General features: G+C 35.6%; 1 protein-coding gene across 10 annotated transcripts in view; it reads left to right on the top strand.

Moving 5' to 3' along the window:
* WDFY3 (WD repeat and FYVE domain containing 3) overlaps positions 1 to 19,203 on the top strand; it is a 364,802-nt gene that overhangs the window by 284,036 nt on the left and 61,563 nt on the right. For 8 of the 10 annotated variants that reach the window (XR_005215912.1, XR_005215911.1, XM_037830160.1 and 5 more), the window contains 2 exons: positions 10,112 to 10,339; positions 17,032 to 17,085. Coding sequence is in view for 8 of the 10 variants with exons in the window: in XM_037830160.1 (XP_037686088.1) it covers positions 10,112 to 10,339; positions 17,032 to 17,085 (282 nt within the window). In the remaining 2 variants the exon portion in view is untranslated. The remainder of the gene's footprint in view (positions 1 to 10,111; positions 10,340 to 17,031; positions 17,086 to 19,203) is intronic. The other 2 variants (XM_037830163.1, XM_037830161.1) reach the window with 1 other exon arrangement.

The raw sequence follows: 19,203 nt of genomic DNA, 5'->3' as shown, positions 1-19,203 counted from the left end.
TACTTTTTTTAATACAATTTAATTGAGATATATTTACACACTCTATAGTCATCCACAGTGAGCAATTAATTATTCACAGCACCATCATACAGTTGTGTGATCATCACCAGAATCAATTTTTGAACCTTTTACTTTGTCCAAAATAAAAATAAAAGCAAAGAAGAACATCTAAATCTTTCCATCCCCTCCCAACCCACCGTGTTCTTCATGTGATTTTTGTCCCCGTATTTCCCACTCATCTGTCCATACACTGGACAAAGGGAGTGCAAGCCACAAGGTTTTCACAGTCACACAGTCATACTGTGCAAGCTGCATAGTTGTACAATCGTCTTCAAGAATCAAGGTCACTGGGTTGCAGCTCGATAGCCCCAGGTATTTCCCTCTAGCCATTCCAACACATCAAAGACTAAAAGGTGATATCTATATAGCACATAAGAATAACCTCCAGAGTAACCCCTCGACTCCATTTGAAATCTCTCAGCCTCTGGAATGTTATTTTGTTTCATCTCTCTTTCCCCTTCTGGTCAAGATCTTCTCAATCCCACGGTGCTGGGTCCAGGCTCATCTCCAGGAGTCTCCTACCCATTTTTTTTTTTTTTTTTTTTTTAATCATCATTTTATTGAGATATATTCACATACCACGCAGTCATACAAAACAAATTGTACTTTCGATTGTTTACAGTACCATTACATAGTTGTACATTCATCACCTAAATCAATCCCTGACACCTTCATTAGCACACACACAAAAATAACAAGAATAATAATTAGAGTGAAAAAGAGCAATTGAAGTAAAAAAGAACACTAGGTACCTTTGTCTGTTTGTTTGCTTCCCCTACTTTTCTTTTTTTTTTTTTTTTTTTTTTTTTTTTTAATCATCATTTTATTGAGATATATTCACATACCACGCAGTCATACAAAACAAATTGTACTTTCGATTGTTTACAGTACCGTTACATAGTTGTACATTCATCACCTAAATCAATCCCTGACACCTTCATTAGCACACACACAAAAATAACAAGAATAATAATTAGAGTGAAAAAGAGCAATTGAAGTAAAAAAGAACACTAGGTACCTTTGTCTGTTTGTTTGCTTCCCCTACTTTTCTACACATCCATCCATAAACTAGACAAAGTGGAGTTTGGTCCCCATGGCATTCCCAATCCCACTGTCACCCCTCATAAGCTACATTTTTATACAACTGTCTTCGAGATTCATGGGTTCTGGGTTGTAGTTTAATAGTTTCAGGTATCCACCACCAGCTACCCCAATTCTTTAGAACCTAAAAAAGGTTGTCTAAAGTGTGCGTAAGAGTGCCCACCAGAGTGATCTCTCGGCTCGTTTTGGAATCTCTCTGCCACTGAAGCTTATTTCATTTCCTTTCACATCCCCCTTTTGGTCAAGAAGATGTTCTCCATCCCACGATGCCGGGTCTACATTCCTCCCCGGGAGTCATATTCCACGTTGCCAGGGAGATTCACTTCCCTGGGTGTCTGATCCCACGTAGGGGGGAGGGCAGTGATTTCACCTTTCAAGTTGGCTTAGCCAGAGAGAGAGGGCCACATCTGAGCAACAGAGAGGCATTCAGGAGGAGACTCTTAGGCACAAATACAGGGAGGCCTAGCCTCTCCTTTGCAGCAACCGTCTTCCCAAGGGTAAAACTTATGGTAGAGGGCTCAACCCATCAAACCACCAGTCCCCTATGTCTGTGGTCATGTTAGCAACCATGGAGGTGGGGTAGGCGAATACCCCTGCATTCTCCACAGGCTCCTCAAGGGGGCACTACATCGTTTTTTTTGTTTGTTTGTTTGTTTTTTTATCCTTGTTTGTCTTTTTTCTTTTTTTTTTTTTTTTAACTTTCCCTTCTTTTTTCAAATCAACCGTATGAAAAAAAAAGTTAGAAAGAAAACAAACATACAATAAAAGAACATTTCAAAGAGACCATAGCAAGGGAGTAAGAAAAAGACAACTAACCTAAGATAACTGCTTAACTTCCAACATGTTCCTACTTTACCCCAAGAAAGTTACATACTATAGCAACATTTCAGTGAACTTGTTCCTACTACATCCATCAGAAATTAACAGACCATAGTCATTTCTGGGCATCCCCAGAACGTTAAATAGCTTATCTGTTCTTCTTGGATTATTGTTCCCCCTTCCTTAATTGCTCTCTACTGCTAGTTCCCCTACATTCTACATTATAAACCATTTGTTTTACATTTTTCAAAGTTCACATTAGTGGTAGCATATAATATTTCTCTTTTTGTGCCTGGCTTATTTCGCTCAGCATTATGTCTTCAAGGTTCATCCATGTTGTCATATGTTTCACCAGATCGTTCCTTCTTACTGCCGCGTAGTATTCCATCGTGTGTATATACCACATTTTATTTATCCACTCATCTGTTGATGGACATTTGGGTTGTTTCCATCTCTTGGCAATTGTGAATAATGCTGCTATGAACATTGGCGTGCAGATATCTGTTCGTGTCACTGCTTTCCGATCTTCCGGGTATATCCCGAGAAGTGCAATCGCTGGATCGAATGGTAGCTCTATATCTAGTTTTCTAAGGAACTGCCAGACTGACTTCCAGAGTGGCTGAACCATTACGCAGTCCCACCAACAATGAATAAGAGTTCCAATTTCTCCACATCCCCTCCAGCATTTGTAGTTTCCTGTTTGTTTAATGGCAGCCATTCTAACCGGTGTTAGATGGTATCTCATTGTGGTCTTAATTTGCATCTCTCTGATAGCTAGTGAAGCTGAACATTTTTTCATGTGTTTCTTGGCCATTTGTATTTCCTCTTCAGAGAACTGTCTTTTCATATCTTTTGCCCATTTTATAATTGGGCTGTCTGTGCTATTGTCATTGAGTTGTAGGATTTCTTTGTATATGCAAGATATCAGTCTTTTGTCAGATACATGGTTTCCAAAAATTTTTCCCATTGAGTTGGCTGCCTCTTTACCTTTTTGAGAAATTCCTTTGAGGTGCAGAAACTTCTAAGCTTGAGGAGTTCCCATTGATCTATTTTCTCTTTTGTTGCTTGTGCTTTGGGTGTAAAGTCTAGGAAGTGGCCGCCTAATACAAGGTCTTGAAGATGTTTTCCTACATTATCTTCTAGGAGTTTTATGGTACTTTCTTTTATATTGAGATCTTTGGTCCATTTTGAGTTAATTTTTGTGTAGGGGGTGAGGTAGGGGTCCTCTTTCATTCTTTTGGATATGGATATCCAACTCTCCCAGCCCCATTTGTTGAAAAGACCATTATGGCTCAGTTCGGTGACTTTGGGGGCCTTATCAAAGATCAGTCGGCCATAGATCTGAGGGTCTATCTCTGAATTCTCAATTCGATTCCATTGATCTATATGTCTATCTTTGTGCCAGTACCATGCTGTTTTGGCAACTGTGGCTTTATAATAAGCTTCAAAGTCAGGGAGTGTAAGTCCTCCCACTTCGTTTTTCTTTTTAAAGTGTCTTTAGCAATTCGAGGCATCTTCCCTTTCCAAATAAATTTGATAACTAGCTTTTCCAAGTCTGCAAAGTAGGTTGTTGGAATTTTGATTGGGATTGCATTGAATCTGTAGATGAGTTTGGGTAGAATTGACATCTTAATGACATTTAGCCTTCCTATCCATGAACATGGAATATTTTTCCATCTTTTAAGGTCCCCTTCTATTTCTTTTAGTAGAGTTATGTAGTTTTCTTTGTATAGGTCTTTTACATCTTTGGTTAAGTTTATTCCTAGGTACTTGATTTTTTTAGTTGCTATTGAAAATGGTATCTTTTTCTTGAGTGTCTCTTCAGTTTGTTCATTTCTAGCATATAGAAACATTACTGACTTATGTGCATTAATCTTGTATCCCGCTACTTTGCTAAATTTGTTTATTAGCTCTAGTAGGTGTATCGTTGATTTCTCAGGGTTTTCTAGATATAAGATCATATCATCTGCAAACAATGACAGTTTTACTTCTTCTTTTCCAATTTGGATGCCTTTTATTTCTTTGTCTTGCCGGATTGCCCTGGCTAGCACTTCCAGCACAATGTTGAATAACAGTGGTGACAGCGGGCATCCTTGTCTTGTTCCTGATCTTAGAGGGAAGGCTTTCAGTCTCTCACCATTGAGTACTATGCTGGCTGTGGGTTTTTCATATATGCTCTTTATCATGTTGAGGAAGTTTCCTTCAATTCCTACCTTTTGAAGTGTTTTTATCAAAAAGGGATGTTGGATTTTGTCAAATGCTTTTTCAGCATCTATTGAGATGATCAATTGATTTTTCCCTTTCGAGTTTTTAATGTGTTGTAATACATTGATTGTTTTTCTTATGTTGAACCATCCTTGCATGCCTGGAATGAACCCCACTAGGTCATGGTGTATGATTTTTTAATGTGTCTTTGGATTCGATTTGCAAGTATTTTGTTGAGGATTTTTGCATCTATATTCATTAGGGAGATTGGCCGGTAGTTTTCCTTTTTTGTAGCATCTTTGCCTGGTTTTGGTATTAGATTGATGTTAGCTTCATAAAATGAATTAGGTAGTGTTCCATTTTTTTCAATGTTTTGAAAGAGTTTGAGTAAGATTGGTGTCAGTTCTTTCTGGAAAGTTTGGTAGAATTCCCCTGTGAAGCCATCTGGCCCTGGGCATTTATTTGTGGGAAGATTTTTGATGACTGATTGGATCTCTTTGCTTGTGATGGGTTGGTTGAGGTCTTCTATTTCTTCTCTGGTCAGTCTAGGTTGTTCATATGTTTCCAGGAAATTGTCCATTTCTTCTACATTATCCAGTTTGTTGCCATACAGTTGTTCATAATATCCTCTTATAATTTTTTTAATTTCTTCAGGATCTGCAGTTATGTCACCTTTTTCATTCATTATTTTGTTTATATGGGTCTTCTCTCTTTTTGATTTTGTCAGTCTAGCTAGGGGCTTGTCAATCTTGTTGATCTTCTCAAAGAACCAACTTTTGGTGATATTTATCCTTTCTATTGTTTTTTTGTTCTCTATTTCATTTATTTCTGCTTTAATCCTTATTATTTCTTTTCTTGTACTTGGTTTAGGATTGGTTTGCTGTTCATTTTCTAGCTTCTTCAGTTGATCCATTAGTTCTTTGATTTTGGCTCTTTCTTCCTTTTTAATATATGCGTTTAGTGCTATAAATTTCCCCCTTAGCACTGCTTTTGCTGCATCCCATAGGTTTTGGTATGTTGTGTTCTCATTTTCATTCGTCTCTATATATTTAGCAATTTCTCTTGCTATTTCTTCTTTAACCCACTGATTGTTTAGGAGTGTGTTGTTTAACCTCCAGGTATTTGTGAATTTTCTAAGTCTCTGATGGTTATTGACTTCTAATTGTATTCCATTGTGGTCAGAGAATGTGCTTTGAATAATTTCAATCTTTTTAAATTTATTGAGGCTTGTTTTATGTCCCAGCATATGATCTATTCTGGAGAAAGTTCCGTGAGCACTAGAAAAGTATGTGTATCCTGTTGATTTGGGATGTAATGTCCTGTAGATGTCTGTTAAATCTAATTCATTTATCAGATTGTTTAGGTTTTCAATTTCCTTATTGGTCTTCTGTCTGGTTGATCTATCTATAGGAGAGAGTGATGTGTTGAAGTCTCCCACAATTATTGTGGAAACATCAATTGCTTCCTTTAGTTTTGCCAATGTTTCTCTCATGTATTTTGTGGCACCTTGATTGGGTGCATAGACGTTTACGATTGTTATTTCTTCTTGCTGAATTGCCCCTTTTATTAGTATGTAGTGGCCTTCTTTGTCTCTCAAAACGTCCCTGCATTTGAAGTCTATTTTATCTGAGATTAATATTGCTACACCTGCTTTCTTTTGGCTGTAGCTTGCATGAAATATTTTTTTCCATCCTTTCACTTTCAGTTTCTTTGTGTCCCTGTGTCTAAGATGGGTCTCTTGTATGCAACATATTGATGGTTCATTTTTTTTGATCCATTCTGCGAATCTATATCTTTTAATTGGGGAGTTTAATCCATTTACATTCAACGTTAAAACCGTGAAGGCATTTCTTGAATCGGCCATCTTATCCTTTGGATTATGTTTGCCATATTTTTCCCTCTCTCTATTAATATCCTTTATTGTACCCATACCGAATCTCTTTAGTACTGAACCTTTCTCCAAGTCTCTCTGTCCTGTCTTTGTTTCTCTGTCTGTAGGGCTCCCTTTAGTATCTCCAGTAGGGCAGGTCTCTTGTTAGCAAATTCTCTCAGCATTTCTTTGTCTGTGAAAAATTTAAGCTCTCCCTCAAATTTGAAGGAGAGCTTTGCTGGATAAAGTATTCTTGGCTGGAAATTCCTCTCACTCAGAATTTTAAATATATCGTGCCACTGCCTTCTCGCCTCCATGGTGGCTGCTGAGTAGTCACTACTTAGTCTTATGCTGTTTCCTTTGTATGTGGTGAATTGCTTTTCTCTTGCTGCTTTCAGAACTTGCTCCTTCTCTTCTATGTTTGACAGTGTGATCAGTATATGTCTCGGAGTGGGTTTTTTTGGATTTATTCTATTTGGAGTTCGCTGAGCATTTATGATTTGTGTATTTATGTTGTTTAGAAGATTTGGGAAGTTTTCCCCAACAATTTCTTTGAATACTCTTCCTAGACCTTTACCCTTTTCTTCCCCTTCTGGGACACCAATGAGTCTTATATTTGGACGTTTCATATTATCTATCATATCCCTGAGGTCCATTTCGAGTTTTTCAATTTTTTTCCCCATTCTTTCTTTTATGTTTTCATTTTCCATTCTGTCATCTTCCAGGTCACTGATTCGTTGTTCAACTTCCTCTAGTCTTGTACTATGAGTGTCCAGAATCTTTTTAATTTGGTCAACAGTTTCTTTAATTTCCATAAGATCATCCATTTTTTTATTTAGTCTTGCAATGTCTTCTTTATGCTCTTCTAGGGTCTTCTTGATTTCCTTCATATCCCGTACTAGGGTCTCATTGTTCATCTTTAGTTCTTTGAGTAGCTGCTCTAGGTGTGTCTCTTCTGGTCTTTTGATTTGGGTGCTTGGGCTTGGGTTATCCATATCGTCTGGTTTTTTCATATGCTTTATAATTTTCTGTTGTTTTTGGCCTCGTGGCATTTGCTGACCTTGATAGGGTTCTTTTAGGGTTTGTAGACCAGTTGAAGTCCTTATCTCTAATTTATCAGATCTACAGCTTCGTGGAGTACACTTTCTCTAACTAACCAGCAGGTGGCGTCCACGAGCCACCTGTTCTCCACAAGCCAGATCTCCCCTGCTTAGCCTTTTTGGTGAGTGGGGGAGTGAGTCTTGTGGGGCCCAATTGGTGTCCCAAGCTTGCGTGTGTAGTTGGTGTTGCCTGCCCTGTATGTGGGGCGTGTTTCTGGGCAGTCGGGGAGGGGGGGTGGCCCTAACAATCAAATCTCCCTGATGATCCTAGAGTTTTAAAGCTACTGCAATAGTCTAATCCTTCAGTTCAGTCCTGCCACAGTTTGTCTCTGCCACTGACCCACAAGTCTTTGGTATTGGCGTATGGCTCCTGAGACTTGCAAGTGGGCCCCTCTTCCAGGCTGTGCACCCCGGGTCCTCTGTTGAGGGATGACTGTGCTATGTCGCAGGTGAGTGCCGTCCCCCCAGGGCGGTTCTGGGCTGCTGGGCTGTGTTGGGAGGCTCCCAGTCTGCTCAAATGATGGCTGAATGGGGCTCTGTTAATTCACACTGCTCCCCCTTCCCAGCTCTGGGACATTCAGCTGAGGTTGCAGGGAAGGCTAATGTCCACGCCCAGTTTTGTGGTGTGTGCCTGTTATTTGAAGCACTTCCGTCACACTGGGTTGTCTGGGGCAGCTCTGGGCTATGGGGCTGGCGATGGGCAGGAGTGTTTCCTGTTCACCAGGATGGTGGCTGTGAGCGGACACCCCCCTTTTCTTGGGAAGTTGTGTTGTTTAGTGAATTTTCTCAGCCACTGGATTATTGCCTTTTGTCTCAGAGCTCTCTTAGTTCTGCTCTTGACTTGATGTGCCCAAATTTCAATTCTTTGAAGCTTTCTGTATTGAGCTTCTTAGAGTAATTGTTTTAGAAAAAAGCAAAAAGGATTTAAAAAAAAAAAAACAAAACAAAAAAAAAAAAAAAAAAAAAACGGCCCTCCTCAGAGATCTAATGGGTTATTGAAATGCTAATAGACAAAGCATCCAGGGCCATTAAGGAAAAGTGCCCAGGGCAGAGAGATCAGCCTTGCTTCGGGATTTGCATATGCGCCTCAAGGCCTGATCTCCGCCCTTCCCCTTTCTGTGTTCACCAGAACTCCAAAAATCCTCTGCTTTTATTTTGGAGTTTTTCGTGTTGTTTTTTTTCTATGCCTGTCTCCTCTCTGCTGGGCTGGCTGCTCTCAGAGTCTCTGGTGTCTGGCCTCAGTCTATCTATGGTTGGAGTTTGAATCAGTAGAATGAGTTTCCGGTAAGAGCAGCCACTGCAATTCTCCCTTCTCCTTCCTGGAGCTGACAGCCCCTCCTCCCCCGGGACTGAGCCTGGCAGGGAGGGGCGCGGGTCCCCTGGCCGCAAAAACTTACAGATTTCGCTGATCTCAGCAGTTCCACGTTTTCATGAGTGTTGTATGAAGTATGCCCAAAGACAGATTGCTCTGTGGTGTCCAGTCCACGCAGTTCCTGGCTTTTTACCTACTTTCCTGGAGGAGTAACTAAAACATACAGCTCACCAGTCTGCCATCTTGCCCCGCCTCCTCCTACCCATTTTAAGGGCAAATTTCTGAACTGTATTCATCATCAGATGATGACTTTAAATAATCCCAACAACAGCTGCTTTGGCCATTGATTTTAAGATAGAAAATTTTGAATTTCCTGTAGGCATACTGAACTAAAAAAACAACAAACTGGAAAGAAACACAACTGAATCCTATTGACATTCACTACTGACATATTCCATTTCTTTGTTCCTAATAAAAATAAAAATGTACATGATCCCTCTGTCAGGCTTAAAAATGATATTGTGAAGATAGGCATCAAAATCACTGACAAGCCTCTTAAAATTCTAAAAAAGTTACAAGATAAAATATAGTTCTTTTTTATTATAGGTGTTTGGTGATTATGTCACTGAAAAATAAATTCCATGAAATCCCCTTGGTGAATTCATAATTTCTCAACAACATATCATAAATATTTTATTTCCAAAACAGCTTCTTTATATCTGTTAAAGATTTGTGAATGATTAACTGCTAATATTTTATGCATATAGCACTAGGTCTTTAGTTGAGTACAGGGTGGTGTTTTTTTTTTTTCCAGAAACACATTAGCACTACTATGATATCATGTAATTTCATGATTATTTTTTCAATAATCTGTACTTTATAATGTGATCTTTATTACTGAACTTATGTTGTATACTTACATTCCCCAAATCATTGGATATAAATCATTATAATCAACTACTGAAATGTTTTGCAGCTTGTCATTTGGCAAATAGCAAGAAATTATATCAAGTGATAAATTTCCAATTTAGTTAAATGGTTTAGTACACTTGTATCTTTCCCAGTGGCCAATAAAAAAACAGATTTTCTTTGATTTTTATATAAACATCAAGTTCTTATCAGTGCTATGTGTTTATTTTCTTTACCTAAAATCTTTAGAAATGTTTACCAAGCTTACCAGGAATCTGGTTTGTTGTCAATATTTTTTTATCTGTTTTCCTAGATTTTCCCCTATACATGTTCTAGTAGCTGTTTTCCAATTCTGGGGTAGGAGATCATCCTTAAAATACCATGTTGATTTATCTTCACAAGTAATATTACCATCTTTCCTGGGCCAGAGTAACAAAGCTCCTTCAATTCTGTATTCGACTATATTGTATACTCTACCCTGTACATATCTGTCATTTCTTTGATGCCAAAATAATTACCTTCTTGTGTCACCACATAAACCCCTCATTTTCACAAAATGGTTAGCTTATTTGAACCATAAAATAAACGTAATTTTGCTTATATTATATAAAATATTGACTGAGATGCTATGGATTGCTTTTATTTCCAAATATTAACTTGATTTTAAGTTATTTGTAGACTGTTTATTGTTACTCCTTCTTTACTTGAAAACCAACCTGGAATCTTTATCTTTAGCGCCAGCAAAATGCCCTGAAATATGTGACAGAGGAATGGTGCCAGATTGAGTATGAACTGTTACGGGAGAGAGGATTATGGGGCCCTCCCATTGGTTCCCATCTAGACAAATGGATGTTGGAGATGACAGAAGGGCCCTGCAGAATGAGGAAAAAAATGGTGCGAAATGATATGTTTTATAACCATTACCCTTACATGCCAGAAACAGAACAAGAGACTAACGTGGCGGTGAGTATGCAGAATTAAATATTTGTAACAGCTCTGTCAAGTTGTTCAGGTTTTTCGTTTCTTCGTTAGCATTTTTCCTTATTATGTCAATTATCCAAAACATCTACCTCAGAAAAATTCAATAAACTGTGTATTAAATTGGTAATGTCAAGGCAGAGGTAGAGTGATAAAACATAACACTATCCCAGGGAGACATAATGGTTACATAGTTTAGATCACAGACTCGAGCCAGACTGGCTCTGCCACTTTACAAACTGGGTGACCTAATATGGGTCATTGAACCCCTTTAAGTTTCAGTTTCCTTATGTCTAAAATGGGGAAAATAATAGATCTTATAGGGCTGGTGGAAGGATTAAGATAGTTACAATTCGTAAAGTACTTAGAATAATGTTGGCACAGAATAAGCATTCTAGAAATGAGTGCTAAATTAATAAAATAAATGTTGGCACTAAGCAATACTTTGAAGAAATACAGAGAGCAGCCAAAGAATAAAATAGCCTAAATAGGCAGATCTTTCTGTTAATGTTTAGAAGTTTCATGACTGACTCTACAGATTTAAAACATTTTCCCTTAAGTTCCTTTTTATTCAGGTAAGTAAATTACCCTTCTCAAAGTCATCATTCAGCTTTTTGCACAGGACTGCATAATAGTGCACAAGACTAGAAAAACTTTGTCTAAGTTGATAATGGCCCAAGAATCATGTTTTTAACAACTGGGGAAGCATAGGCTTCTCCAATGAAGTCACAACAAATTTAAGAAGAGAAAACACAAAAGTATTCGGAAAAGCCTCACAACATTTTCTAAATAGTAATTCAGTTCTTCATATCCAACAATTAAAAATCCTCTCCTCTTATAGAGATTCATTTTTGTTATATAATCACAACTTTTGGAATTGAAAGAGGATTCCACAATCACGTCTAGCCTCCTAAACAGGAAATTCCTTCTAGAGAATCACTGACCAGTAGAAATAAAATTCATGCCACAAATGCAAGCCACGTATGGAAATTTAAATTCTCAAGTAACCATGTTTAAAAAACAAAATTAAACAGGTAAAATTCATTTTAATAATTACTTTAAATAATTTAATAATAAATAAATTTAATAATTTAAAATAAATATATTGAAAATATTATTTTAATGTGTAATAAATTATAAAAATATTATTTAAATGATATAGTTCATTTTTTTTCACCAAGTGTTTGGAAGCCAATATGTATTTTACATTCACAGAGCATCTCAATTCAGACAGACCACATTTCAAGGACTCAGTCGCCACTTGAGGCTAGTGGCTACAGTATTGGGTTGTGCAGCTCTATAGAATCCCTGACCATTAGACCAGAATTTTGTGTTTTTTTTTTTTTTTTGGGAAAAAAAAAAAAAAAAAACTGTACCCCTTTCTGACAAGCAGGAAATTCTCATGCCTTCCTTTATTGTCATTTAAATTATCAAAAACAATATTATTACTTTTTAAAGATACTTTGGAAAAGCATATTCTAAAGTTATCCCCCTCCTCAAAAATCTGATCTTTACTCTGATTTTTCAGTCTGAGAATCACTGACCACCCTATCTTCAAATAATCTGTGGGATGAAATTGTTGCTAGTACCACTCAAAGAAGCACATTCCATGTTTTTTTTCAGCCTACTATTTTAACTGTCTCTAAATAAATCTAGATTATTTGTCGGATTTATGGGACTCCCATATCTGATGAGAAACTCAGATCACTACAAAGAATCATCCCTTCATTTTGGGTATATTCTTGTTGGATATTTGGTTAATAGGATTTATAGACTCTGAGAGGTCATACAGCCCACCCACCTGCCCAGTGAAGAATTTTTATTGTATTTGATTAAAAACTTCAGTTTGAAACCTCCATGGTTTAAGTGCTTTCACATTCATGGCTTTATATTTGATTCCCTCAACAAATGAAAAAACTTAAGATTTATAAAGAAACTTAAAACATAGGTCTTCTAATAAATAGTTCCGGTCATATAATGTAAAGCAGCCTAAATTGTCCCAATGCCTATTTTCATCTCTACCAAAAGCCTGGTTCCATTTATCATGCATTCTTTGCAATACCTCTGTCCTGGTATGACTTAGAACATGTCTTATATTCTGTAATATGTACTTAAGATATTTAAATAAAGATAGTTCTCTGAAGTCTACCCTTCTCAAAGATACTGACTTATGTCAAGAATGTCATGCTTTTTCATAGCTATAACTTAAAGCACTATAATTTCTAATGTTGGCACTATGTAAAAAATTTAATTCATTCGTAATTTTGCAGCCTTTTACCAGTGCGTACTTTTGCAAAAGCAATACATTCTCTAATTATGTATCTCTTTTCCCAAACAAGTAATTGATTAAGAATTTAAGCCTGTAATATTTTGATAAAACATTTTTTTATTGAATCACTCATTTCAATTAAATCTACTCAAGAATATTAAAATATAAAATAAATATGCCCTCTTAAATATGAGATCTACTCACTATTTTTGTTTAAATGAGCTTTGAGTTATTTTTCAGTAAACATAATGTTTTATCTTATCTACTCCTTTCCTTCTTTTTAACAATATTGTTTTAAAAAGTATGTTTAAGTATGTTTAGACTTCATCAGACATAAACAGCTTACTCAGAGTTCACACTTAGAACCTTCGTATCATAAGCATTTTACCTAAGCAAAGAATTTCACCAGCCTCTGAAATCCAAACTGACATACTCATAAATAAGTATGTACCAGAAGGAACGTGTTTTTTAACAAATAGGTTGCATGTTGTAAAATACAAGGTCTGGAAGTGTTGGAGATGTGTTTACATAAAAGGGAAAAGGGATGATGGAGGCAATTACAGAATGCTGAATTCAAGCTGCTTAGTTCGTACACAAGTCAAGGTTAACCTGTGATGAAATTTTCTGAATGCATAATTTTTATTTTGGTTTGCTAGTTCAAAATCCATTTTTATTTTGTGGAGTATACATTCTGGCAATGTTGACAACAAAGAAAAGTCTAAAGTATAAATATCTGTCATGCCACTGACTTCTGTCATGAAATCAAAAAAGAAGAGCTAATATTTGAAAAACACAGTGAGAAAGATATTTTGTGTCTCATTAGCTGCCTTCTGCAGTATAGTTGCTGTTATTATCCCTGTTTTACCCATGAGGAAGTGAAACCTATAGAGATTAAGGAGCCCCTTCTAGGTCACAGCATCTTAAGAATAAGATATATTGAGTAAAGGTCAATAGTCCATCAATAGTTGAATCACTTTGAAAAAGAAAAGATTCCGATGTTTGCCTGTTGTGTAGCATTATAGGCAGTAAGCGTCTTCCAGGCAGAAACCATTTTTTAGCCTTTGTCTCACTACTGCAAACAGAGAATCTAGTACTTAATAAATGTCGAGTGAATGGATCAACAGCACTCTGTCTTCTAGATTTTACCCATTACTTCCTGTTCTTTATTAGAATGTTCCTAATTCTCAAGTTTTTCCACCATGAAGGGCTGGAGCCAGATTTTATGGTCCCTGAAGTTTATACAAGTTGGAGGAGGATTCTTTAAGAAAAATAATACAAGATAACTAGAACCCCTCCCTCTTCCAGCCTTTTGAAAGGGGCCCATGGAAAGTGAGAGCCCTTGAATTTTAAGCTTCACTAGCTTCATTGTAGACCTCTGCCCTAAACTATATTAAATATTGCTTCCTAGGGTTAGAGATCAGTCAGTTCTTCTCTCTGACCCCATAAATGTGTTGCCCTCCTGACATGCATGTATTTATAAAATATAGTCATTGTGTTTTGTGACGTAACAGTTCTTTGCCAACCTAAAAATTGCTTTATTTTGAAGCCTCTTTCTATGTAAAACAGGATTTACTTGGAGCAAGGGTAAATGATTTGGTCTTTTCCCATATTTATTAGGAATAATTATTGTTTCTAAATAACTTTTAGGTTTCTAGTCCTGTTGCTTAATCTAGAAGAATACAGTTATGATTAAAAAGTTAATCTTCTCCTAAAATCTTTAAACATTTAGAGATGAATCTGTTGATATTTCTTTTTTTTTAAATTCATTTATTGAGATATATTCACATACCATGCAGTCATACAAAACGAATCAGACATTCAGTTGTTCACAGTACCATTACATAGTTGTACATTCATCACCAAAATCAATCCCTGACACCTTCATTACTACACACAAAAATAACAAGCATAATAATTAAAGTGAAAAAGACCAATTAAAGTAAAAAAGAACACTGGGTGCCTTTGTTTTTTTCCTTCCCCCATTTTTCTACTCATCCATGTTGATTATTTCTTTAGTCAGTAAACTCACAATTCTCAAACTTTAATAATGTTACATAGTGCATGAAAAATAACTTACCTATTATTCTTAGGTTTTAAACTTTATTTCTCGTTTTTTAAACTGGTTGTTTATAAATTATAGTATTTAGTTTAGTATTTCATTTGCTGCAGACTTAAAAGCTTTGGAAGTTTATCACCTAAAATTATTTTACTAACAGCAACAATGATAATGATCATTAATATTTTGACAAAAATTACATACCTGTGGAAAATTTTGTACTCTCACGTGAAAATAATTGATCCTCTCTGCACAGTGACTTTCCTGGGGGAAGGGAGTAATTTGTGTAATGAACATAGCTACACTAAATTGCCCTGAACTTCTGCTACATATTAAGTGGCAGTATCAGTTATGGATAATGTTCAGATGTGAGCCTGGGGTTGATATGATAGAAACACAAAATCTTGTTTCTAAGCAATTCTCTCATTACTCTGAATCCTAAGGAAGGAGAATAAGATCCCATATTATGCCATTTTTTTAAAAATTCCTATTTACATACTACCTGATTTTAATTCTATCATCCCTTATTTTCATAAAACAGTAATTTCAAACAAATGTACTGTTCTTTGCCAAGATCATTGGGGTAAAGCCATACCTATCTACCTGTTAATAGGCTCCTTAGAAGCTGGGGTAGAAAAGATTCACTTCAAGTTTCCTTTTCTAATTAAGGGAGTCTTTTGTGGCTGCCTCCACACATTTTTTAATTTGATATATAGAAGTCACAAAACTCATAAAAACTAAACAACTCGTTCAGGAATTTTCATTTCCAGCAAAGTAAAATATTTGAAGAAAAGGATCTGTTAGGTTGTTCTCTAGAAATTCTGACTTTGAGAAATCTACATTTCTGTATGAATATATTATGTAATACAGTGATGAATTTCTTTTAAAAAAGGGAACCATGATAATGTTAAAATTATTAGTATAATATATGTCTTTGCTATTGAATGCTGTGCCTTCAATAGCAAATTGATCAATAAGCAAATTTGTATTAAGCCAACACTGTACCATGTGCTACAGAGAAGATACAAGATTATACATGGTAGACTCTGCCCACATTCTATTTGGAGATATATTATAGAATATATAGGGAACATCACAGTTGCATTTGACAATGGTAATTAGTCCATTCTGTTATACTGGTTTATTACATATCTATCCAGCAATCTATCTTATTTTTTGTGTTAATTTCAAAGTAAGTTGCAGACGTTAGTAACCTTCTCCCCAGGCATTTCCACAAGCATTCATAAAATTAGAGTTCAATATTTGTTTACAATTCTTTTTTTTTTTTAATTTGGGTAAAATTTACATACATTGAAATACACAAATCTTAAATGAACCATTTCGTGAGTTTGACTAAGGCATTCACTTGTGTAACTCAAATTCCTATCAAGATATAGACACTGATGTATAAAGATTATTCTTCCATATAAGATACACCATTTAAAGTTTGCTATTAAGGATAAAGTTTCATTAAAACCATGTGAAATATTTGAAAGTTATGTCCCACTAGACCAGCATATGTTTTGCCTAGGGAAGCAAACCTTTGTGAAAACTTTTTGCCTGCTTATGTTTGTTGTAAGGAAAGGTAAACGTCTTCTCCAGATATCAACCATGAATAGGAAGAAACTTTGGTAGTAGTTCTTGGGTGCATTATTGTCTGTAGCTGTCTCTGTTTACATCACATACCACAGCTCAGCAAGAAATTGCCTTCTTGGAAATCAGGATTTTATTCTGAGAATAAAATATAAAGCGACTGCCATATATTTTTTAGTTCTTTCTAGTTTGATCCTGTCTACCTTCTGCTTTCAATCTTTCTGAAATTGTAACAGCGAAGGTAATGAAGGAAATAAGTTCTTGAGCTTTTATGGGAGGATGTTTTTCCATTAACAAGCACTTAGTGATTTCCTGTGGTATGAGGTATTATAGAAAACCATTTCACTCAGTTGCTCCTGTTACAGTACAGATCTGGGAATAAGCAGAGTAAAAAGGTAGATGGAAGATACTAGCTGGCATTAGGTTCTGTTATCCAGATTTCAGGATTTTTTCCTTTTGAAACTCTATAAAGAGGTGCCTATAAATCATCCATGACAGTGGTGGCCCATCCTGAGGTTTTGTCAGTGTGATTTTTAAGAGTGTCCTGTTCAATGGCACTGAGAATTTTAGTGCAATGTTTTTACTACTTTTGATAATTAAGAATATAGTCATAAGATTTCAATCAGCTCAGGCTATTATATTTATGTAAGTGAATACGTCTTCTATATTTCATACAGTCCTCAAGAAAATTTTGTTTTTGTGTTCTTTATGGGTTTTTTTTTTTTTCTGATATGTCTGTACTTAATACCCTGTTTTCAGTCTGAGATCCCAAGTAAACAGCCAGAGACACCCGATGATACCATTCCTCAAAAGGTAAAACACAGATGACCATAAAAGATTGAAACTACTTACAGTTTTGTTTTTTGTTGTTGTTGTTTTTTAGTGCATGGTAGACTAGACTAACTTAAAATATGGCTTTCAGTTTGCTTTTTCTGTAAGTTCCTTAAGAGTTGGAAAGTTGGTTTCATTCACGCTCAGAGATGATGCTTTAGTCTTTTTCGGCTTTATTCTAATTAGCTCTTTCTAGGGTTTGTATGTCACTCACTAAAATATACATCGCTTCACGTAAACTAACAAATTATGAGGCATATTAGTAATGGGCAACCTGACAACTTCAACATTTTTTAAAATTAATCATATAAATCTTTTAGATTCTAAAGAGTGTGTGTTTTGAGGATGTAAGAGCATCCTCTTTTAACATTTTATCTTTCAGAAACAAACTTAGAACAAAATTAATGGAAACTTAGAAGGCAGAATGATCACTTTTTAAATACAATTCTAATTTAAAATTTTGATTATTATAAAAATGGATAGTTTTTTCAACGTCCAGAAAAATTCAGCGCATACTTCAGTAAAAAATAAAGCTCTTAACAGAGAAATGTACCTCAAAATGTTGAGGGAAAAATGCTTATAGTTCAAACTTAAATCTGTTTATGAAGCCAGTAAAAAAGTAGAAGGTACCCACATATATTAATTCATTGTCTTGCCCATCACTAACAGTAACTATGCTTCTATGCATTCATCTTTTTAAAAATTAACAATTTTGAGTTAACATATTGAAGATAATGGTGGTATTAAGTTTACAGTTTGTTTTTTTTTACTTTTGAAAAATTGCAGTATTCTTATTAGTTTGCCCATTAGATTGATCTTCCCATAATAGTAATAGTATTTTACATCATTTTAATGCTTTCCTATTTCACCTAATTTTTTCAATTTCCGTTTGCTGCAAATCATTCCTTAGTTAGCTTGCAGCTCTCTTCATTCCCTGACTCATTACGTGAAGGTAAAAGAAGAGTGATATTATTTCAGTCAGGTATATTTTTATCTCAAAATTGGTCCAGTACTTAAGACTATATATTCTATCCAATTGGACACTTGCTTTCCACTTCAGTTAGTATTCATCTTTAAAAAAAAGCAAAGTGTGTTCCTTAAAATGAGCATTACTGTGGATCATATATTTGTCTACTTGAGTTTGAAGAGAGCCATGATAGAATATTTTTAATTAGATATTCTTATTCATGAGAAAGAAGAAGTAATGTGTAGAAAGGGATGATTTTAAAGCATGTTTCAAATTCCATCTCTTTCTTAATTATTAATTCAAACTCTAGTTCTGATCCAGGGAACCTGAATACATATAACCTTTTCCCTCTGTAGTTTTAAATTTTGTAGGATATCTTGAACCTTAATTTCTTATTATATCTTTAGGAAAAATATTTTTTAGGTCAGTTGGAGAACTCATTTATAGAATAAAGATTATTTTGAAAAGGAAATGCCCTTATGTCATGTGCAAAAAAATAAAATCTTTTAATGTTTCTAGGTAATTTCTTCTTCAGAAATGGATTTATTTATGTTCTTGCTATGCTCATTTAATTAATGGGTTTATGGGTCACATTCTTTTATACAACAAACAATGAGGATGTTTTAGCAAATTGCAGGTACCAACTTGTAGTGGCAGGCTAACCAAAGTGCAGCTTCTGGCCTGAAGCTAGTTGATTCCATGTTGGATCAGGACTTTCAGAAGAATCTGAAGAAAGTCTGGACTGTTTCCAGAGTTCCGGCAAATCCTCAGAATACAGGAAAGAACAGCATTTCTGAGTCACTACCTCTGAGTATCTGAAGTAAACATTCACACAGATCATTCTACCTGAATGGATGGATCTTTATGCCTGACCTACTTATTTCACTTGAGCTCTTCACAGACTAGATGTCTCCTTGCAACTCCATGCTTTCCAATAGTGAACGTTCTCTACTGTGTGGGGAAAGTTTCTGATACATCAGCGAGGACATGTTGCACTAACTTAACTTTATTTGGCTAGCGATTATTCATTTGTATGTCAGGAAGGCATAACCACTATTGTTGTCTTACATATAACAATATTGTTTTATATATAACAATATATATTTTTAAAATAAATGGAATTTTAAGTAGTT

This window comes from Choloepus didactylus, chromosome 3 (genome assembly GCF_015220235.1).
Source record: "Choloepus didactylus isolate mChoDid1 chromosome 3, mChoDid1.pri, whole genome shotgun sequence".
Taxonomy (NCBI): domain Eukaryota; kingdom Metazoa; phylum Chordata; class Mammalia; order Pilosa; family Megalonychidae; genus Choloepus; species Choloepus didactylus.
This window is presented reverse-complemented; position numbering and strand designations above follow the sequence as displayed.